The 23,564-nt window shown below is 47.6% G+C and overlaps 1 protein-coding gene across 5 annotated transcripts in view; it reads right to left on the bottom strand.

The window, feature by feature from the left end:
* Nucleotides 1-1,561: 1,561 nt before the first annotated feature.
* Nucleotides 1,562-23,564, bottom strand: part of Ak7 (adenylate kinase 7) — a 68,176-nt gene continuing 46,173 nt past the window's right edge. For 2 of the 5 annotated variants that reach the window (XM_017594182.3, XM_063262003.1), the window contains 7 exons: nt 22,237-22,365; nt 19,555-19,623; nt 16,982-17,179; nt 13,381-13,601; nt 2,973-3,131; nt 2,136-2,221; nt 1,562-1,852 (listed from right to left, as the gene is read on the bottom strand). In XM_017594182.3, the coding sequence (XP_017449671.1) occupies nt 2,183-2,221; nt 2,973-3,131; nt 13,381-13,601; nt 16,982-17,179; nt 19,555-19,623; nt 22,237-22,365 (815 nt within the window). In that variant the 3' untranslated portion in view covers nt 1,562-1,852; nt 2,136-2,182. Of the gene's footprint in view, nt 2,222-2,972; nt 3,132-13,380; nt 13,602-16,981; nt 17,180-19,554; nt 19,624-22,236; nt 22,366-23,564 lie in introns of all 5 variants that reach the window. The other 3 variants (XM_063262002.1, XM_063262001.1, NM_001108055.3) reach the window with 3 other exon arrangements.

The raw sequence follows: 23,564 nt of genomic DNA, 5'->3' as shown, positions 1-23,564 counted from the left end.
TGGGATTTTGGTGGGGTTTTGTTTTTTGGGGTTTTGTTTGTTTTATAAGACAGGATCTCTTGAAGCTGGCTAGCCCTTAGTTTCTGATCCTTCTGCCCCCACCTCTTGAGCCGTTGGCTTTACAGGCACGGGACACCACCACTGGTTTTATGTGATAGATCGGAATATACCTCTGGGCCTTGTCTCAGTGCTTAAGAGTTAATGTAGTTGGGCAGGTGGAGGTCCTGGAAGGAGGAACCATCCCTCATATGATGGATTCATCTTAAGATAATGTATTTTCTCCTTCCTAAAATGTCCACCCCCCTGGCACACTTCTTAGGAGGTTTGGTGGGATATGCTCACCATTCTATTCTGAGTAGTCATTCCAAGTCCCAACTATTCCCTGTCCTTCTCATAGCCTAAGGAAGAAGTCTTTTTTAAAAATTTATCTCATGTATGTGGGTACACTGTCACTGCCTTCAGACACATCAGAAGAGGGCATCAGATCCCCACTACAGATGGTTGTGAGCCACCATGTAGAATTGAACTCAGCGGGGTTGGGGATTTAGCTCCTCAGTGGTAGAGCACTTGCCTAGAAAGCGCAAGGCCCTGGGTTCGGTCCCCAGCTCCGAAAAGAAAAAAGAAAAAAAAAAAAAAAAGAATTGAACTCAGGGCCTCTGGAAGAGAGGTCAGTGCTCTTAATTGCTGAGTCATCTCTCCAGCCCAGGAAGAAGCTTCCTAAAGTCCTGGGACTTAGGTCTTCCTTACTCTCTCTAAAGCTGCTTCCCCATCATGTGTCTTCCGTTGGCTGACTTCCATGCTAGCTTATCTCAAATGTCATGGCTTTTCCCCCTCTTCTCCTGGCAGCTGGGAGATTTACAGTTTGCCTGCCCTAGAGATCTTCTTTTTAAACTCTTATCTTCAGGCTTCCATTTGCTCCTCTTCTTAAATTCTTTTATCAATGAGACTAAGAACCCCAAGAAGTTCCCACAGTGTCCCTGATAATCCTATGGTAGCTCCCGGTAGATATCCACTCACTTCTTTCCCGACCTTTCATTAACAATCGGGAGAAAAATGAACCTGGTCCTGCACCCTTATATGCCATCAGTGGGGACTGCACTCTGGGTTTTGTGCTTGCTAGAGGCAAGCACTGAAGCAATCGAGCAAGAGCCACGCTACCATTAGGGTTTTAGCAAAGACTCTTGGGTGGGACCTACCTTTGCTACTGCACTCACAGAGATCTGCCTGCCTCTGGCTCCTGAGTGGGGGGTGGGGGTGGGGATCAAAGGCATGCAGGAGTACTACCAGGCACGTTATTTAAATATTTAAGACGATGATCTCTCGGGTTGGGAATTTAGCTCAGTGGTAGAGCGCTTGCCTAGCAAGCACAAGGCCCTGGGTTCGGTCCCCAGGTCCGGAAAAAAAAGAAAGAAAGAAAAAAAAAAGACGATGATCTCTCTCTCTCTCTCTCTCTCTCTCTCTCACACACACACACACACACACACACACACACACACACACACACACACACCACATTAAAACTAACCTGCTTAACCAATAAAAGAAACCAATTTCTTCAGGATAATGCTAGAGATTTTTACCAGACTTTTATTTTTAATGGAGGAAAATCACAACTCATGACTGTACTGAGAAATTAATTAGTGGTGCATATTCAGCACTTTGTAGTGATAGGGGTGGGGTGGGGGTAGCAGGATTTACCTCGACCCACATGTTTCCCATCACAAGCTCTTCAGTTCCCTTAGTGGCTAGAATACTGGCCCTATCCTCAAGAGCAACCTTGCAGGAGCCGATCACAGCTGATGTCGTGGGTTTCAACAAGCATGAGTGGTTCTAATTTCTTTCATTTCGGACACTGTTGGAGCATATAACTCTGTGTTATAACTTAAGTTCCTACAAACGTGTTAGTGTGCAGAGTTGTGACTGACATAAGAGTAATATTACTGGTCCCTAAGCTATGCAGGTGTGCCTTATCTGTTTACTTTTCAAATATCGTTTCAATGGGATAGTAGTTATTCGTTGCAATGTGGTTTTCTAATGATTCCACTTCACTAGGATTCCCCCTCACTACTCCCCCCACCCAACTCCCCCCAAAAAACCCCTAGGAAGGCATTTTTAAAAGCAGTTTTTCAAATTACAAGTTTAACTTGAGCTCTCCCTCTGAAGCTCCCACACTGATGAGTCTTTACTGCATTTCGGGATTGTTCTTGAAGAGATACTCGGCCTAGAATAGAAAGGAAACAATGTATCTTTTCATGTGAGCAAGCATGGAGTGCCCACCTCCTGGGGTATGTGCGTGGGTGCCTGCGTTTGTATGTGTGTGTGTGTGTGTGTGTCCACCCACTGGTGTGTGTGTGATGTGTGTGTGTGTCCACCCACTGGGGTGTGTGTGTGTGTGTGTGTGTCTGTATGTGTCCACCCACTGGGGTGTGTGTGTGAGTGTGTGATGTATGTGTGTGATATGTGTATGTGTGTGTGTGTGTGTATGCACCCACTGGGGTGAGTGTGTGTGTGTGTCCACCCACTGGTGTGTGTGTGTGAGTATGTGTTCACCCACTGGGGTGTGTGTGTGTGATGTCTGTGTGTGATGTGTGTGTCCACCCCCTGGGGTGTGTGTGTGTGTGTGTGTGTGTGTGTGTGTGTGTGTGTGTGTGTGTGTAGCAATCAGAAGACAAGCTCAGGTGTCAGGTCTTAACTTCCACACCTTGCCTGAGACAGGCCCTCTGTTGTTGGCTAATGTGTGCATCAAGCTAGCTGGCCTGTGAGCGTCTGGGGACTACCCCATCCCTGCAGTTGTTTCTCTTGCTGAGGACCTGGGTTTGATTCTCACCCCAACACCTGTGCTCACAAACTGTAACTCCAGTACCAGGGGTCGCCTCCTCTGCCTTTGCACTGCACACACGTGAAGGCAAAATAGCTGTATACGCAAACTAAATAAAACTTTTTTTTAAAAAATTGTTTTAAAGAAGTCTTACCAGAAAATCCACGGGGTCTTCGGGTCTCACCTTGCAGCACTCATTGAGCCCCTGCATGAGGGTAGGCATCACGTAGGTCATCAGGTAGTTTCTCAGGGGGATGGACTGCGCCTCCAGCAGCTCCCTCTCTTCTCGCTTCACTTCCTCCAGCCGTTTACTCTAAGGACAGGAAGCACACAGGCATGTGGAGATGTGCCGTTAGGAAAGGTGGAGCAGGAGAGCATTTGGCACTGTTGTCCCCACAGGGCAGTGAGACTAGACCCTGCTGAGCAATGTCATCGTGGCATTTCCGGTTAGCACAGAAGGGTGGAATGTTGCTAGTCCGAAGCCAGATGCACTGAGAAAACCAACCGTGGGCTAGCTAACTCTCTCTTTGCACTGTTTTAGTTTTGATTCCTCTGCCTCTTCAAAGCATATAAAAAGCTTTCTGTCTGCTGTTGTTTGTGTATAACGTACTGGGCTTCACTGGGGCATTTTGAAACATAATTTGCTTCCATTCATCTTCTTCCCCAAGCCTTCTCTCCCCCATCCCTCTGCTGCTCACTGGACCTGCCCATCCCCAGAGCCTTTTCTCCTTCTGCCCACCTCACAATCTTCTCCTCCCCTAACTCAGGTCCTTTCTAGTCTAGTGACTTCTGCCACTCTCGCCCTCACACATGTGGAGAGTCGGGGTTGGGGATTTAGCTCAGTGGTAGAGCGCTTGCCTGGGTTCGGTCCCCAGCTCCGAAAAAAAAAAAGTGGAGAGTCATGTATCAGGAAGGACGTGGTATCTGTGTGAGTCTGGACCGATTTCCTCAATACAATCATTTCCAGATCCTTCCATGTTCTTGCAGTTTTCAGGTTTTTTTTTTTTCTTTACAATCGAGCACGATTCTATTGTCCTCCCTAACCATCAGTTGATGGACACCTAGGCCGAGTGGACAGCAAACAGAACAATAGAGATGGATGTTTACTGTAGGACGCTCTGGGGCACTGGGGAGATGGCTCTGGTTAAGAGCATGGCTCACGCAGAGGGCGCTCGCTTGATTCCTGGTGCACACTCACAAGGTGGCTTACAACTGTCCGTAGCTATAGTCCGTTAAATCTAGGGACCTGGGGCCACCTTTCTGCCTCTCTGGGACTCAAACTCACAGTGCACATATAATTACAGTAAAAATTCTCACACACACATCAAATAATACAAAGTAAATTCTTTAAAGGCCCGTGGCATACGAGCAAGTCCACTTTTAAAAAAGAACTCGGGTTAGATTTTTGAATCTTTGCTGGGTCATAAGACCTTTCTATCATCATCTATGTATGCTTTGTTGTAGGCATATATGTGAATGTATGAGAGGGGTGAGGGCGCATGCCACCGTGCATCGTAGAGGTCAGAGGGCAACTTTCGAGGGTTGGTTCTCTGCTCTCTCTGCTCACTGTGTAAGTCCTGGAGATGGAACTCCAGTTGTCAGTCTTGTGCCTCAAGCCTCTTCACCTGCTGAGCCATCTAGCTGGCCCTCAGGTTGCATTTATTGACAAAACCTTGTCTCTAGTATGAAAAACAACCTGGCCACAGTATATGATCTTTTCCATTTTTTCCCCTAGGCATATGTACATGTGTGTATAGTTGTGCTCATGTGTGCATGTGTGTGTGTGTTGGCCAGAAGAGTGTCTCAGATGTCATCCTCTGGAATACTGTCTACCTACTTTGAGACGGGGATAGGATCTTTCAATGACCTGGGGCTCACCAATTACGGTAGACTGTCTGACTATCAAGTCCCAAAGATCCTGTTGATTCTACCTCCCCAGAACATGCCACCATGCCTGGTAGTTTGATCCAGTTTCTGGGTCACAGCAGTGAGGACAGAGCTTCATGGCTTTCATGCTGCCATTCTCAGGAGCATGAGGAGTTCCCATGTGTGTGTGTGTGTGTGTGTGTGTGTGTGTGTGTGTGTGTGTGTGTATGAGTGTGTGTGTATGAGTGTGTGTGTATGAGTGTGTGTGTATGAGTGTGTGTATGAATGTGTGTGTATTAGTGTGTGTATATGAGTGTGTGTGTATGAGTGTGTATGTATGAGTGTGTGTATGAGTGTGTGTGTATGAGTGTGTGTGTATGAGTGTGTGTGTGTGTGTATAGGGTGTATGCCATGTAAGTGCAGGTACCCCAAAAGGACAGAACGGGGTGCTGGATCTCCTGAACATGGTTACCAGCTCCCTGGCCTGGGCGCTAGAAACGCAAGGCTTCTGGAAGAGCAGCAGATGATTTTACTGCTCAATCCACTTCTCCAGGTCCAGATCCAGCCCCTCATCTTTTAGGGACCTTGACTAAGCCCAAACCAGGAATTCTGGCCTTGACACAGAAAAGGATTTCAGGCCTTATCAGTTGTTACTAGAGGTTTTATCAAAGGCATCAAAAAAAGCCTCAAGCAAGGGAGTTTCGGAAAACCAGAGAGCTCGGAAGGAAGAGCCCAAGTGTAGGTGTGTGCTTATCAAGGGAGTGAGGCCTGCTCAAGCCTCTTACAGGTTCCTCAAAGGAAAGCCACAGTGAACTACAGTAGCCACATTCGACATTTATCTGGCTCTTGACTTATGCCACAAAGGTGGGTAAGAAAACATTCTCTGTTTCCTCTCTCTCTGATGAGTGAAGTTGCAGGTTGCTTAGATGGGAATATAACCCAGTGAAGGTGAAGCCAGGGGCCATGGGGATCACACAACGGATGTCCATGCTTTCCCCTCCCATGAGGTTTCCAGGGAGATTCCTAAAAAAATGGTAGGTTTGTACCTGGGAAGGGAGAAAGGTCTGAAGCAGCTGCCAACTGTCCTGGAGCCTTCGTTTACTTGCTGGTGACAGCCAACCTCCTTGAGAGTGGCTCTTCTCCTTTCTTACTTCTCCACGTCTTTCCCTGTCTTTCAGCTCAGATGACAACACCACTCAGGACCCCCTGCTTCCAACACAAGCATTTCAAGGGCTAAGTGACCCCGGCCCTTGTTCCCTGCCACAGGTTTCTTCACACTGCCTTCTTCTGTTCTGTAATTGTTGTGCCCTTGAGAGAGGGTCTCATGGAGCCCAGGCTGGCCTCAGACTTGCTTCTAGAGGAAGCGGATGATTCTCTTGCCTCTCCCACACAGGTGCTGGGAGTACATCTGCACAGCACCATACCTGGGTTTCTTTTTTTTTTTTTTTTTTTGGAGCTGGGGACCGAACCCAGGGCCTTGTGCTTCCTAGGTAAGCGCTCTACCACTGAGCTAAATCCCCAGCCCCCATACCTGGGTTTCTTAATATGTCCCTGAGTTGTGCTTTCAAACATTTTGTTGAGAATTTTCGCATCTGTGCTCACCAAGGAAGATGTTTTTCCCCCCTTTTTCTTTTTATTCTATCATTATTGGATTTTAGTATCAAGGTAAAATTTGGCATCGTAGAATGAGTTTGGTAGAGTTCCGTCCCATACCAGTCAATGGACCGAGCCAATAGCATTCAATTCTTCCTTATAAGCTTGGTAGAGGGCTAGTGAGGTGACTCGTAGTTAGGAGTGCTGGTTGCAAAAGCAAAACTACAGTCGAAACCTCCCAGATTCCACATAAACGGTCAGGCATGGGGGGTCAGAGATGGCTCAGTGGTTAAGAACACTGCCTACTCTCCCAGAGGAGCTAGACACGATTCCCAGCACCCACACAGCAGCTCACAACCATCTGTTAAGGCCAGTTCCCGGGCATCCAATGCCCTCTTTTGGCCTCTGTGAACACCAGCCCCACACACGGTACATAGACATACATGTAGGCACAGTTGCATGTGTGCTGTAACCCCAGCGGGGGTGGTGGGGTACAGAGACAAGAGAAGTGCCAGGGCTTGCTGGCATAGGTCCAGCTTAACTTCCGGTTCCACGAGAGACCCTGTCTCAAGGGAATAAAGTGGCGAATGATAAGCAGGACACCTTACAAACACCTCTGGCTTCCGAATGGTCACACATATAACACACACACACACACACACACACACACACACACACACACACACGGGGGAGGTTGGGAGGACTCAGCAGCAGCAAATCCATCTGGATCTGAGCTCTTTTTAAGAGAGATTTTAGTTACTGCTTCAATTCTACTACTCATTGCATTGGTGATTTATAACTTCTGGGTTTAATTTTGATAAATCATATGAATTTCAAGATTTATCCATTTATTCTAGGGTTTACAGATTTGGGGAACATACATTTTCGGAAGATTCCCTCATGTGCGTCCAGATTTCTTGGGGGTGGGGGGACAGCTCCCTTTTTATCTCTAATATCATTAATTTGAGCTATTTCTTTTTTTGATGAGTTTGTAATTAATATTTATTTATTTATTTGTTTATTTGTTTATTTAGGTGATTTGAGCCAGGGTTTCTCTGTGTAACACCGGTTGTCCTGGAACTAGCTCTGTAGACCAGGCTGGCCTTGAACTCACAGAGATCCATCCACCTCTACCTCCTGAGCACTAGGATTAAAGGCGTGTGCCAGCACTGCCAGGCTGGGTTTGTCAGTCTTAGTGTTTCCAAGAGCCAGTTTTGTTTGATTAATCCTGTAGTTGATGTTGTTCTTCCATGCTCTGGTTCATTCATTTCCATCCTGATCTTTCTTTCCTGCCATCTGCAAGGGTTGAGTCAGTGTCTTGTTTCTGTTAAGCCCTAAGGTACCTCCTTATGACATTTATCTGTGATCTTGCCTTTCTGTTGTTGGTTTGTTTTTTGGGCATTCATTTGGTGTGTGTGTGTGTGTGTGTGTGTGTGTGTGTGTGTGTTGGATTTTTGGTTTGTTTTTTTCTGAGTCAAGGTTTCTCTGGCTCTCCAGAGAGAGGAACTTGCTCTGTAGACCAGGCTGGCCTCAGGCAACTCCCACTGGCCTGGAACCCTTTATCCCAGGCTACAGACTATGATGGGGTTGAACTTACAGAAATTTGCCTTTTGAGTGCTGTCGTTAAAGGCAATGTTCCACCATGCCTGAATGTCTGATGTTTTGTTTGTGCGTTTGTTGTGTGTTGCTCTGTTTCAAATGTGAATGCTACAACCCTCCCTCCCAGGACCGCCTGGTGTGTGTTACAGAGGTCCCGGGAGGCTCCTCTCACGCTTTCATTTGCCTGCAGACATTTCGTAATTTCCTCCTTGAATTCCTCAGTGACCCACCGTTCATTCAAAACTGAGTCCTACACTCCTCGCTCACATTCGTAGTTTTAGAGGTTTCCCCGGCTTGTATTTTCTGATCAGGACTCCACTGTGACCTGATGGGAAGAAGTCTTTGAAAATGTTGCGTTCCTTAAGGCGTGCTGTGGGGCGATCGATCAATCATAGAGAAACTTCCGAGTGCTGCTGAGGACACTGCGTTCTGCCTATCTCCTGGATGCATTATTCTGTAGATATGTGTTAAATCTTGCTGTCCTGTGGCACAGTTTAGCAGTCACGTTTTCTTGGTGAGATTATGTTTGGAAGACTTATCTAAATAGGAGACTAGGGTATTGAAGTCTCTCGCTACTTTTGTATCAGGACCTACAGTGACTTCTTGGGCCTTTACAATTGTTACATCTTCTTGATGAATTGTTCCCATTATTAGTAAGTGGTGTCCCTCTTTGTTGCTTCTGACAGGTTTTGGTCTGAATTCTACTTTGTGAGGTGTAAGAATCACTGTGCCGAGCAGCGTGGTGGTAGCTCACTTCTTTAATCCCAGCACTTGGGAGGCAGAGGCAGATGGAGCTAGCCTGGTCTACATAGATAGTGCCAGGATAGACAGGGATATATAAGAGACCCTGTCTTGAAAACAACAACAAAATTACTGTGCCAATCTGTTGTATAGCCTTCATCTTCCTGCTAGACTTCCTCCCTTTGACACAAAGTATTGCTTGGTTTTAGAATCTTTTACATTATAGTCATCCTGTGTGTGTGTGTGTGTGTGTGTGTGTGTGTGTGTGTGTGTGCGCGCATGTGTGTGTGCGTGTGTGTGTGTGCGTGTGTGTGTGTGTGTGCGCGTGTGTGTGTGTGTGTGTGCACGCCATGGTATATTTGTAGAGGTCACAGGGGTACTTATGAGAGACGTTTTCTCCTTTTACCACGTGGGTCTCAGGCCTATGGCTGGTCAGTTGATTGGCTGATCGTCACTGGAGTGTTTTTTTCTTCTTCCTCCTCCTCCTCTGTCTATGTGGGCTGTATAAACTAACTCTTTCGTTGCCACAGAAACTCTACGAAGTAGGTAATGCCTTTCTCTTCATTTTCAAGATGGGGACTACGAGATACCAAAAGGAACACAAGTAGGGACCTGTAGAGAAGGGAGCAGGATTTGAACTCTAACAGTCAAATCATGAGACCAGTAGAAGCAATTTCCAGTTTCTGTTATACAACTTCTGTGGTCGGAGACCCCAAGAACCAAGGGGAAGGAAAACAGGAAACAGCCACACGGACTGGTCTGTGCTCTTGACTGTTAGGTACAACTTCGTTCTGTCTCTCACAACCCTAATCCCTCCCCTTCCCGTGCAGCATTTTGGTTTTTTAGCTTCACTAATATTTTAAAGCACCCAGTCGGAATATACGGCACCCTATCTAAGAGACAAAGAAGCCAAGAAAATGTAAAAGGCATGATGTCAGCCCCTCTGGCTTTGAAGAAGAATCTCCAGAGACCGTGCTAGTACACAGTCCACCACGTCCTGTTAAGGAGGAGCCTCGGGGTCCCATTTCTCCATTCAGAGAGCCTGCAATTCTTTATTGGGAGATCTACTAACAAGAGACAGGCACAGTACAAACATCCACAGAGAAAATGCACGCCATCAGAAGAGGAAAAAAAATCCTTAAATTCTGAACGAGCATAGACAGACCTGTTAGTTAAATAGATAAAGTCAGACTGGTCTCTGTTTACAGCCTTGACGTGAACAAGGAGAGCGAGAAAGCGGGATTGGAGGGGTTGGGGATTTAGCTCGGCCGGTAGAGCGCTTGCCTAGCGAGCACAAGGCCCCGGGTTCGTCCGAGCTCCGGGGTGAGGGGGGAAAAAAAAAGCGGGATTGGAGAGAATGTAGGAACTCCATTGCTGGTAAAGGATGTGTGGGCTGGCTTTCATTTGCGACGGTGTGAAAAGCTGTCCCCCACAGTCCTGGGTGTTTGATACTTGATCCCCCATTGATGGCACCATTTGGGAGGTTTGAGAGGTGCCTTATTAGAAGGAGTAAAGACTAACTTCGCTTTGAGTTTGCTCTCTCGGCTTCCTGTTTGCAGTTTGAAGGTTGAGGTCTCAGCTCTCAGCTTCCAGCGGCAGCAGCTATGTCGGTCACGTGATACCACACTGTCTCCGCCATTGTGGACCCTAGCTAGGCTGGCTGGTTTTATGCCAGCTTGACATGAGCTGTAATCACTTAGGAGCTGGGAACCTCAGTTGAGAGGATGCCCCCACCAGACAGGCCTGTAGTACATTTTCCTGAACACTAATTGATGTGGGAGGAGCCAGCACTTTTTTTTTTTTTTTGGTTCTTTTTTTCGGAGCTGGGGACCGAACCCAGGGCCTTGCGCTTCCTAGGTAAGCGCTCTACCACTGAGCTAAATCCTCAGCCCCGAGCCAGCACATTTTTAGGCAGCACCACCTTAGGCAGGCGGTCCCGGGTGCTCTCTAGAAGGCAGATTAAACGAGCCATAGGAGTGGTGCATCAGCACTCCGCCATGGTCTCTGCATCAGCTCCTGCCTGCAAGTGCCTGTCCTGAGTTCCTTCGATAACAGACCGTGAACAAACTTTACTCCCCAAATCACGGAGTTTTATCACAGCAACACAAACCCTCGATGAGACGCTGCTTTGGAACCATAAGCCTAAATAAAGGCTTCCTTCTGTAAGTTGTCCTACCCGGGGTGTCTCATCACAGCGATGGAAAGATAGGCAGTTTAGAAGTAGGTGTGAAGACTTCAACAACCATGTCTAGTCTGACTCGGCAAACTTTAGGCTGTAGAGATTAATTAGTCCCTCCAAGTCATAAAGGACAGGGGTGGGGGGGTGGTGAAGCAATAGAGAAATTTTCACATGCATGTTACTAGTGGCTGTTACTGCTCTAGTGCTATAAAGAGACACCATGATCAAGGCCGCTCTCAGAAAAGAGCGCACTTAATTGGGGCTGGCTTACAGTGTCAGAGGGTCATTCCATGATCGTCACTGTGGCAAGCAGATAGGCATGGCACTGGAACAGTAGCCGAGAGCTTAAGTCCTGATCTGCAGGCAGCAGGCACAGAGTAAGACGCTGGCATGAACCTTTGAAACCTCACAGCCCACCCCAGCAACACACTTCCTCCAGCAAGGACGCACCTACTCCAACAAGGATACACCTCTTCATCATCCCCAGTTTCTTAACTGGCGACTAGGCATACAAATATGGGGCCACCCACATTCAAATCACCATAAACACATACACGCTATTAATGGTGTGCTGCTTCTGAGTTAACTATCTCCTGCTCCCGGCCCGGATGGCTTTGTCAGAGCACAAGGTTAACTCCGGCAGCCACTAGCTAGACTCTGGGTTTCAACAAGTCTGAGCCAAAACAGCTCTAGAATGAGCAAACGAGCACAGGGCGTGGGGACGAGCGAGGCACAGACCTCATGCATCTCAGGAATGTGGCTTGCTGTCCGTGTGGAAGGCACTCTGGAGTAAGAGAGTACTTTTCTTTCCCTCGATGGTTGAACAAAGGCCTGGAAGGCAGCCCCACCCCCACCCTGGCTCTCTCTTTACCCTGGCTGCTGTTTCTCCTGGGTTCTCAGATTGAACTCAGGTCTCAGGGAACCAGGTTTATGCAGTACATAGTCCCCCCTTCTGACCATCTCCCGGTTCCCTTTGAAGGCATTAGACTGCTATCTCCTCAGATCTCCAGTTCTTTGAATAAAGCATGACCTAAAGATGCAATTCCTGGTGCTGAGGAGACGGCTGCATGGTTAGGAGCACGGGCTGCTCTTCTATAGGACCTGGGTTCAGTCCCTAGGACCCACACGGCAGCTCACAACCACGTGTAACTCCGGTTCTGGAGGATCCAACACCCTCTTCTGGCCTCTGCAGGCTCGTCATGCACACAGTGCACAGACACACACGCAGGCAAAACACCCATACACGGAAAAATAAAAAGATGCAATTCCTGTCTGTGTCACCAGCCTCTGTGATGACACACAAGTGTCCTGGTCACCAAAGGTGTGTGCTTAAGAGCTTGCCGCCCCGCGCCCCCCGCCCCCAGTTCCTTCCTCAATGCTTACTGAGGGCCTGGTATATGTCAGGCCCTGTTCAAGGCAGTAAGAATACAGCAAAGAACAGGAATACCAGGGATACCAGGAAAAGGCAGGGAGAGGTAAGAACGTAAGAGCTACGGCACGTCAGATACAATAAAGGTAAGGAAGGAAGAGGAAGCATAAAGGGGGTGCTCTGGAGAGAGGCCAGAGTGGGTGGGTATTTTACATGTGATGGCAAGGGAGCCTCTTGTCAAGACATAAAGCAATCAAGGAAGATAAAGGAAGACTACGTTCTTTCAGATGGGACTGTTGGAAGCACCCAGGTCACGCTGGGCCTTGTGAGCCGCAGGAAGTAGTACTGACTTTAAGCCAACGGGGCTGGGAAGCCCATTAGGAATGTCGACAGAAACTGGATATACTGGAAGTGTCCTTGGGAAGAAGTGTGGACAAGGACTGGGGCCTTGTAAAGGGTCGACCTCGTAGATTGAGCAAGATTCAGTGACAGGAGTCAGGTGTGGCAGCTTGCAAGTGTAATGCCAAGCAGTTGGGAGGGTAAGGCAGGAGGATTGCCGTGAATTTGAGGCCATTCTGGACTACGTGGTGAGTGAGGGGCCAGCCTGGGCCACACTGTGAGAGCCTGTCTCCAAATAAACAGAAAGCGATCATGGCCACAAATGGAGAGACGGATGAGAGTGTTAATTCTGGAGGCAGAGCCACTGGCTTAATGTCTTGAGGACCAAGCAGAGTGTGGCCACCCGCCTCAGTTAGACATTATATAGAGGAAGGAGAATGACATCACAGGGATGGCATAATACACATCATGTATACAATGTTATACGTTTGTTTGTGTGTGGGGGGTGGGTAATATGCTTTGATCATTTTATTTGTTATTTTATGTGTACAGGTATTTGCATGAGTGTATGTACATCTCAAGCACACAGTGCCCATGGAGGCCTGCAGAGGGCATCAGATGTCCTGGAACTGGAGTCACAGATGGTTGTGAGCCAGCGCATGGGTGCTGGGACTCACGTCGGGTAGCTCTGGAAAGATGGCTGGCGCTTTTTACCCAGGGAGCCATCTGCAGCCCATATCATGGACACTAATGGCAATGGTACTTATTGGTACCCAGTAAAACACCACGGATGCCTACTTTCAATGGCGAGCGACAAGTAAAGCTGTCCACAGCATTTCCATGCTGGCCTAAGTGGCGTCCTGGCCTTACACTCACCCACTCCTCCCAGCGGGCTATCTTCTCCGCCATCTCCAGGGCCTCCTTGTGCTCACGTTCTGCCGTCTGAGCAGCCTCCTTGGCCAGGCGTTCCTCTGCAGCTTTCTTCTCCACCTCTGCCTTTTCTTCATCTGTTAAGCCATAATTCCGAGGCTCCCCAATCTCTTTGATGAGCTGTTTGATAGCAAGCCTGTTCTGGGCATCTTCAAGTTTTCCTACGTCTTTAAACACCAGAAGAGAAAAGATCTGCACATAGATCCTAGACATGTCTGCAATTAGAAGAACGCTCTACACAAGGGAGTGAGAAACAATCCCATAAAAGTAGCATTTTCCAGTTGGCAGTGAGGGTCAGAGTTTCATTTCTCAAGGGCAACTCTACAGTGGAGTCTGAGAATCAGGGGTGGGAGGATTCAGGCTTGGCTCTTACAATTCTTCCTCTTTCTCTTTGCAACAAGATTGCACTATCTGGCCATAAATAGACTGGAACTCACTATGTAGGCTAGGCTACTAGGTCTGTTCTTCTGAGTGCTGGGATGACAGGCACACAACGCCTATGCCCTGTCTGAGTTCTGGAAGTCACCATCGATCTGAGTGGGTGGGCATGGGAGGGTATTGTACTAGAGTCTGAATTTGTTTGGCTTTTGTCTGTGTACATGGTGTGTGTGTGTGTGTGTGTGTGTGTGTGTGTGTGTGTGTGTGTGTGTGTGTGTGTATTCCATATGTGTGGACACTCATATGTTATAGGTGCACATAGACACATGTTGCATGCATGGGGAAGCCTGAGGTTGACCCCAGGAGTCTTTAATTGTTCTCCAGTTATTAATCAAGGCACGGTCTCTCGATTTAACCACGAGCCCACCAATAACAACCAGTTTATCTAGCCTGCTTGCTAAAGTAACCTTCCTTACAGCGGGAACTGTAGGTGGGCCGCCATGGCCATCCAGCGTTTATGTACCGGTGCCACCCTGCTATCGTGTGGACCCTTCTTCCTTCCTCTTTGCTTTATTTTTATTCTATTTGTAAGTATGTATGTGGGTGGGGGTATGTGCATGTGCATGCACACGTCTGCAAAGGGCTTAAGAGGGTAACTTCCATAGCCCGTTTCCTATGCTCACTTCATGATCGACTAACCATTTCTCTTATATGTCTATGAGGAAGGTCAGACTCTAGGATGTCTGACTAACGTTAATGTCGAAGCCAGAGAAGATCCACCGGTGCTTTACAGTTCTTAGACTGTGTCTACACCGGATGGTGGTGGTGAGTGCATTTGGGTACTATCTTGTCCAGGTTTTTTTTTTTTTTTTTTTTTTTAATTTTGGAAATCGCATCTCTGGGTAAATCAGGCCATCCTGAGACTCAGAGATCCGCCTGCCTCTGCCTCCCCAGTGCTGAGATTAAAGGCATGCATCACCCTTAAAGGACTAGGAGTATAGCTCAATGATAAGCCATTTGCCTAGCAGACACGAGGCCCTGGGTTTGATTTCCTATGCAAAGAAAACAACAGTAAAAACTATTAAAAAAGAGCAAGAATGTTCTGCCTGCCGCCTCTTCACGGCCTGACTTTTTTTTTTTTTTTTTTTGGTTCTTTTTTTCGGAGCTGGGGACCGAACCCAGGGCCTTGCGCTTCCTAGGCAAGCGCTCTACCACTGAGCTAAATCCCCAACTCCCACGGCCTGACATTTAATTGTCCAGATGTTCAGTGCTGATTGCATGCTCCAGGAGTAATGACAACCTTTCTGTCACCGGTGCTGGGAGACATTCTGAAAGGTTCTATTTGTGGAAACCATGCTTGCTCATGGGGGGCAGCTGTAGTTACCTGACCAACCTAGACCGACAGAGTTGCCCTTCTAGGAGTGTGTGGGATGGGGACAGAGTCTAGTTCTGCTATGAATGTGGCTCACTGCAGTGGAACTTGGAAACTGTAGGACCCTAGTAGGGTGGCCAGAGAGCCAGAAAAGCATGCTGGTCTAAAGAGGCTGAAGATCCGAAGAGAGAATGGATCTGGGAAACATTGGCAAAGAGTGAAGTCCAAAAAAGCATAGATAGATAGATAGATAGATAGATAGATAGATAGATAGATAGATAGATAGATAGGAGACGGATGGATGGATGGATGCATGGATGGATTGATGGATGGATGGATGCATGGATGCATGGATGGATGGACGGATGGGTGGGTGGGTGGGTGGATGGATGGATGGATGCATGGATGGATAGATGGATGGATGGATGCATGGATGGATGGATGGATGGATGGACGGATGGATGGATGGATGCATGGATGGATGGATGGATGATGAAGGATGGATGGATGGGTGGGTGGATGGTGAAGGATGATGGATAGATGGTGGATGAATGGATGGATGGTGAAGGATGATGGATGGATGGATGGGTGGACGGTGAAGGATGATGGATGGGTGGATGGTGAAGGATGATGGATGGATGGGTGGATGGTGAAGGATGGATGGATCCAGGCCTCTTCCTATTGCCTGCTCTGATCTCCTGAGGCCCTGCATTTCTGACTGTTAGGCATCCTCACCTGGGTGAGGTGCTTCCTCTGCTCTTATGTCATCCCCCGTTGTCGGTGTGGAGATGAAGCAAATTGTCACAGATGGGCAGCGAGCAGGGCAGGAGGTGGGCACACAGTCGCTACCCAACTATTCCTCCTGTCCTTTCTGCTTCTCCTTCAGCCCTTCCTGATCTTTCCATAAATACTTTTGGGGACTTTATGGAAAAGAAAACCGTGACCATTTTTCTGAGATTAACACTCTCCCGTAGTTCTCTAATTAAGTATAAATGTCCACGTGCACAAGTGATATGTGCCTGACTTGCAAAGACGTGTAACTGGAGGCAAGCCCCAATCTCTGCCCAGAGTGGGAAACGGAGGGATGGGCAGATGGATTGTCCCCTCAAGGTGTGAGGCAAAGCAAACCCTTCCTTCCTTGCTCCTCAACCGCAGAAGACGTCTCAAGATTCAGAAAGCCAAGGCCCTGGGTTCGGTCCCCAGCTCCGAAAAAAAGAACCACAAAAAAAAAAAAAAAAAGATTCAGAAAGCCAGGAGGCAACTCAGTGTTTCACCGAGTCAAGCGGCACCAGATTGCTATGAACTCTGCAATCGAAAGCCACAGATGAAGAGGAAGAGGAAGCTGAAGTGTGTTACTTCCCAAGTGTTGCCTGCGTGCTAAGTTCCAGTAAGTGTTTATAAGAAGTGGACAGAGTACAGAGGGGATGGTTCCATTTTGGGGTAGCTATAGGGTGAGCCAACCAAACATAAAGGCAGGAGAGGTCTGTGCTGAGCACCAGGGCTTGGCAACGCAGCAGAGACAGAACCCGGGAGACTCCTCAAAGCAGGCGGCAGAAAGCTCACACCTCTCTTTAGTTAGGCAGTTTTACTTGTGATCCTATATCTGTGTTTCTGTATGATGATAACATCACAACACCCTATCCCCAGGTAAAATGGCTGTCCTGGAGGTGTGCTCCGTGGACCCTGTGGCTTCCTGAGCTCTGTCAGGCACACTTTAAACCCGGGTCCTCCCTCAGCCCCACAATCCCAGTCCCACATGCACCAGGGGTCTCTGGGGTCTCAGAGGTCACGTCGTACCAATATGTATGGGGTGAATTTCAATTTCATCAAAGTAGTTGAAGACCGTCTCGTCATCTGTGTTGATGTCCCGGTAGTTGCTCAGAGCCCGGAGGAATCGGTCCTGGCTGTAGTGAGTTCCCGCCACGACACTCTCTGGGAGGTTCATCACGCGCTCCTTCAGAAACTCATCAGAGGCGTCCAGGTTGCACACAAATTCTGGGGAGAGGGAAGAAAACTGTGGTACCAGCACAGCAGGGCTGGGATGGATGGCCCCGGCTACACAACATGTCCGCAACCTCAACCGGACAAAAGGCCTGTCGGGTTGGCCTCCTTGTCACCTCTCCTGGAGGAGAAATGCACGCAGACCCCACGACTCCAGAGAACTGAAGCCCAAATGGCAATTCATAACATTTGTTTTCTTTTCTCCCCACCCCCCTCTTTCTCCCTATAAAAGCAACAGATGTTAAGTAGAAAACCTCTAATAATCCTGTGACAGTCACATCTCTAGTCCGTCACCCACGGATGTTGTGGGAACGACTTCCCCACAGGACAGGGGAGGTGGGGAGGTGCAATAAGGTTTTGTGGTTGTTTTTCTGGATTTTTGCTTGTTTTTCCTTTTTTGTTGTTTTCAAATTTTATTTTATTATTTTTATCTTTAGTTATGTATGTGCCAGTGTGTATGTGTGCCGTGTGTGAGCAGTGATCAAAGAGGCCAGAGGAGAGCACTGGGTCCGCTAGTGCTGGGGTAAGCAACCCAGTGTGGGTGCCGGGAACCAAACTCAGACCCTCCGAAAGAGCAGCGAGAGCCCTGTGTTAGTTACTTTCTGTCCCTGGGATAGAACACCACCACCAAGGCAACTTATGGGAAGAAGGTTTCTTTGGGCTCATAGTTCCTGAGGGATGGGAGTCCATCACTGCCAGGAGAAGGGCCAGAAATAAAACTGGAGCAGCAAGCTCAGAGCTCACCTCATGAACTTTAAGCAGGAAGCAGAGAGAGAGAAAGAGAGAGGGGTTGGGGATTTAGCTCAGTGGTAGAGCGCTTGCCTAGCAAGGGCAAGGCCCTGGGTCCAGTCCCCAGCTCCGAAAAAGAAAAAAAAGAAAAAAGAGAGACAGAGACAGAAACAGACAGGAAGACAAAGACACAGAGAGAGACAGGGATAGACAGAGAAAGATAGGACAGAGAGACAGACAGAGGATAGAAACACACACATACACAGAGAGAGACAGACAGACAGACAGAGAGGCAGGGAGAGAGCTCACAACATTCATGGGAACTACCTGAATCTTAACTCTTTTTTTTTTTTTTTTGGTTTTTTTTTTTTCGGAGCTGGGGACCGAACCCAGGGCCTTGCGCTTCCTAGGCAAGCGCTCTACCACTGAGCTAAATCCCCAACCCCCGAATCTTAACTCTTAAAGGCTGCCTTGCCATCAGTGTCATATTGCCTCCAAAAAGGCACACCTCTGAGTGTTCAGATGCATGAATCTGTGGGGACATTCTCTTTCTAACCACCATCAGTTCTTACCTGCTGAGCTGTCATCTCTCAGCCCTCAGTGAGGTTTGATCCTGCTCGGAGCTTGATACATTTTGAACTGAGCTGTATCCAGTTGCCTCCAGGGTCTGCATAGGGCTTTACCATGGAATTTGCAAACTGAACTCCTCAGAGGTGTTTCACAATCCTAAGCCAGGCAGCCCGGGTTTTTAAAGCAATTAACTTCATTCTTTCTTTTTCTAAAGTGTAGGTCTACACGAAGGGGGCCTCTGAGAAAACCTTTTGGGCATCTCATTCTATGCCACTGGTTTCAGAGCCCACAGTGCTCATTCCTGAGCTGGTGAGATAACTCAGCAGCTAAGAATGTTTGTTGGACCCTGGCCATGGTGGTGGCGCACGACTTCGATCCTAGTGCTTGGGAGACAGAAGCAGGCAGATCTTTGTGAGTTTAAGGCCAACCTCATTTACATGTTAAGTTCCAGGGCAGCCAGAACTACCAAAAAACAAAACAAAACAAAACAAAAACCTGTCTCCAAAATAAATGAATGAATGAATAAATAAATGAATGAATACATACATACATACATACATACATACATACATACATACATACATACATACTCTTCCAGAGGAGCACAGTCGTAGCTCCAGAGTTTACTCCCCAGTTCAGACTGGGCAGCCCAGAGCTACTTAAACCTCTAGCTCCTGGGGAATCCATGCTTCTGGACTCTGAGAAGCCCTAAATACGTGTGCACGCACCCACACACAAACACACAAGCATAGGTATCAGTTCTTCCTTGAGGATGCTGAGTTCAATCCCCAGCACCTAAAAGAAAAGCCCCACGGGCGTGGTGTCACTCACTCGGGTGGGGAGATGGAGACAGGAGACCTCTGCGCTCACTGGCCAGACGGCGTGGCTGAATTGGTAACTGCCGAGTTTGATGAGGGAGGGACACTGTCTCACAGAACGAGGTGGACAGCTCCTGAAAAATGACCTAAAGTGGACCTTGACTCTCACAGGCTTGTGTCTACATGTGTGTGCCTACTCATACGCAGACTTGCACATGCACACTCGATATTGGAGAGATATTTTCAACTCACCAGGTGTAATTAGTTTATCATAGGGAAACATTTTGCCTCTGACTTCCTCTTCTTCCTCTTCATCTTCCTCTAGTAAAACAAAAGCGTATTTGGTCATTTTTTTTTTTTTTTTTACAAAATCACAGTAAAAGTTCAAATACTATGTTTTTTTTTTTTTTAATGAGAAAAACATTTTTGGCTTTTTGAGTCGAAGCTCACATTGTATCATGGGCTGGATTTGAGCTCACAGCAATTCTTCTGCCTCAGCCTCTCATTGTGGAGCCCAGGCTAGCCTTAAACTTGCAAACTTCTGGCCTCTTCCTCTCCTGTCCTGAGATTATAGGCAGATGCCAGGCAAGTCTGGCTTCAGATGTCATACTGTGAACATACATGTGTACATGTTTGTATGTTTGTATACACATGTGCTGCTGTGTGCACATGTCTGTGGAGGCCTGAGGGATATATGGGGTGCCTCTTCCATCACTTCTTACCTTGTGCTGGGGGACAGGGTCTTTCATGGAACCTAGCACTCACTGATTTGGCTAGACTGGCTGGTCATCAGGCTCCAAGGGTATGCAGACCCCCAATTGTAGGGTTATAGCCACAAGCCAGCATGCTCGAGCAGGAGTTGGTCATGGTCCTCAGGCTCGAGGGACATGGCAAGTACTCGATGGACTGAGCTATGCCCCGATGCCGTATTTTAAAGACTTTCTTTTTTTTTTTTTTTTTTCCGGAGCTGGGGACCGAACCCAGGGCCTTGCACTCGCTAGACAAGCGCTCTACCACTGAGCCAAATCCCCAACCCCCCCCCCCCGATGCCGTATTTTAACCATCAATCATTAATGGAAACAGTCATAAACTGAAGATCGTTGAGCTCAGAAGTCATCCCATAATACCAACTCCCCTTTGTCAGACAGATGGCCCATTGTCGGACAAACGGAGAGATTGTGGTGTGTGTAGACAGTGGAATGCTATTCCACCTTTAAAAGAGGGGTGACAGCACAGACAAACAGGACAGGAGCTAAATGAGTACTCTAGTCACGGGGACCTGAAACCCCAAAGTCACAGAATAAAACTGTGGCCTGGTGGTTGCCTGGAACAGGGGTAGACAGAAAGGGACAATTTCTAACTAATGGGTGGGAAGTTTGTCGAGCAGGATGGAATCCTAGTACCTGGGAGGTGGTGGTAGCAGGATCGTCAGAAGTTCAAGGTCATCCCCCCCTACACAGTGAGTCTGAGGCCAGCCTGGGTTACAAGAGACCCTGTCTGGAAAACAAAAAACAAGCAAACACACCCAAATGAAATAGAAATCAATTGCTATCAAGAAAAGTGGCACCGGAAGCTACCGTGACTGTGAGTGTGAGTGAGCGGTCTAGAGTTAAATATACATATAACCATCGGTGGAGCGAGGCTACCATCTTGGACCCTGTGGGTGGCAGCAGCCGAAGACAGTGGAGCTATAATCTGCCACATGTGGACACTTACTCTGACAGACATGGGAGGAGTCACATCTAGCTCTTGGGACGATGGGGTGAAAATCCCCTTGTCACAGGACCTCATATAAAACTTGAGTGATGCACTCTCCGATAGTTGACTGTCCTAGTGTCAGAGGATCTAGCCTCTACCAAAAGACAAATAAATAAAAGTGTCCAGCTTTAAGTAAGAGGGTGGATTTGGGAATGGGTGGGTTTCAAGACAGGGCTTCTCTATGTAGACCTGGTTGTCCTGGACCTCAATCTATAGACCAAGCTGGCCTCCAATTCAGAGATCCTCTACCTGCTGAGTGCTGGGAATTTAAAGGTGTGTGCTACCACGCCCAGCTAAGAGCGTAGATTTTATGCTCAGTGTTTGTGCTGCAATAAAACCAAACAAGAGAACAACAGGTTACAGAAATGGCTCTGCAAGGAGAAGGTGCTCTGTGCTTAGGTCTGTATTTCACATTCGGTCCCCAGAATTTACATGGTGGGAGGAGGCAGTCTAGTCCTGCAGCATGTTCTGACTTCCACACACATGCCACGGCACTGTTACCTCAAAAACTGCCTCCACGGTAAATAAATGTAATACATTGAAAGAGAGAGAGGGAGGGGGAGGGGGAGGAGGAGTGGAAGGGGAGGGGAGGGGGAGAGGGAGAGAAACTTAGAGATATGAGCCTAGCTGAACACTGCAGCACGCTGTGGCTGGAATCTTAGCTCTTGGAAGCAGAGGCTGGAGGCTCAGGGAAGTTCAAGGTTACTCAGTGCTACATAGTTCGAGAGAGTTCAGGGTCAGCCTGAGCATCTCAGAAAGTAAAACATAAGAAAGAGTCAGAAATGGGCTGGAGAGATGGCTCAGTGGTTAAGAGCACCGACTGCTCTTCCTGAGGTTCTGAGTTCAAATCCCAGCAACCACATGGTGGCTCACAACCATCTATAATGGGATCTGATGCCTTCTTCTGGTGTGTCTGAAGACAGCTGCTACAGTGTACTCATATATAATAAATAAATAAAATATTAAAAAAAAGAAAGAGTCAGAAATAAGTCTCTCCTGTTTGTTTTAAACTGGACACATATTTCCCCAACAGTAAGACTGTAAAAATCAATCAATCAATCAATCAATCAATCAAGGCAAAGTGAATTAGAAACAGATTTAAGAAGACCCACAAACTGACAAGTTCCAACTTACGAGAGTGGAAACACTCAGAACAGAGAGGGCACCCCCACTTACGGTTGAACAGGTCTTTCGCTTGATCATAGGTCTTTGGGAAGCCATCCAAAACGTAACCTTGGTTCTTACAAGGCATAGATTTGAGCTTTTCTTTCACAAATCGAATTACATATTGGTCTTCTAGCCGACCTGATTTTAAAAAAGGTAAACACAAGCATAAGTGTGCGAGTTACTGCGACATATGCTCCACACAGGTGAGAATGCTCTCAACTCCTCCGGACGGACACTTTGTGTGGGCAGACGTTGTTGAAGACCCCATTCTTTTACCTTTAAAGTTAAAATCAACCCCTGCTGTTGTTTCACCGGTGAGCATCACTGTTTTAGTGCAAAGCTAAAGCTGAACTACAAGAAGGAAAGAGCAGGGACGGGGGCGCTCGGGAAACCGACCGTGACACAACGGCTGTGTGAAACTCTGCGAGGACCGAGGGGAATGACATCATGCTCTGTGGGGTCAAGTCCTGCCTGTTTGAAGAATTTCCTCTGGTTTTGTGTTTTATTTTTTTATTTTGGGTTTTTCCAGACAGGGTTTTTCTGTGTAGCCCTGAATGTCTTGGAACTTGCTCTGTACAACAGGATGACCTTTGAACTCACAAAGATCTTCCTGCCTCTGCCTTCAGGGTGTTAGGATTAAAAACGTGTGCCAGCACTCCAAAGCTTCCTTTCGATTTTTAATTTATGTGCCGCTGTGTATGCGTGTGCACGCGTACATGTGTATGTAAGTGTTGCTGTGTGACTGTGTGTGCCTGTGTGTGGGGTGTCCTTAGAAGGTATTGGATCCCCCGGAACTGGAGTTCCAGGTGGTTCTTAGCTGCCTGATGTGCTGGGCACATCTCTTAAATGTTGAGCCATCTCTCCAGTCCCCCTCTTTTTTTTTTTTTCGGAGCTGGGGACCGAACCCAGGGCCTTGTGCTTGCTAGGCAAGTGCTCTATCACTGAGCTAAATCCCCAACCCCCAGTCCCCCTCTTTTTTACTTTTATTCTTTTTACATGTTATTTATTTTGTGGGTACACATGTGCCATCAGGTGTATGTTGAGGTCAGAGGACAATTCGTGAGAGTCAGTTTTCTCCTGCTACCACATGGGTCTTAGAGGAGAGAGAATGCAGGCTGTCTTGGCCGCAGTCACCTTTACCCCTGAGCCGTCTCACTGCCCCTGGGTTCTGACCTTAACACATAGTAGTAAACACTTCTGCTGTGGGAATTGAATGAGAATATATCCCAGCATTTTACGTTGTGAGATATTTGGTCACACTGTGAACCCCAAGAGTTGTTGAAAAAAGAACTATTTCCAGTGTGTCTCAGCCTTAGCACACACCTTTAATCCCTCTG

The sequence above is a fragment of the Rattus norvegicus genome, chromosome 6 (assembly GCF_036323735.1).
Source record: "Rattus norvegicus strain BN/NHsdMcwi chromosome 6, GRCr8, whole genome shotgun sequence".
Taxonomy (NCBI): Eukaryota; Metazoa; Chordata; class Mammalia; order Rodentia; family Muridae; genus Rattus; species Rattus norvegicus.
Note: the sequence above shows the minus strand (reverse complement) of the source record. Positions and strands in the feature narration are given on the sequence as shown.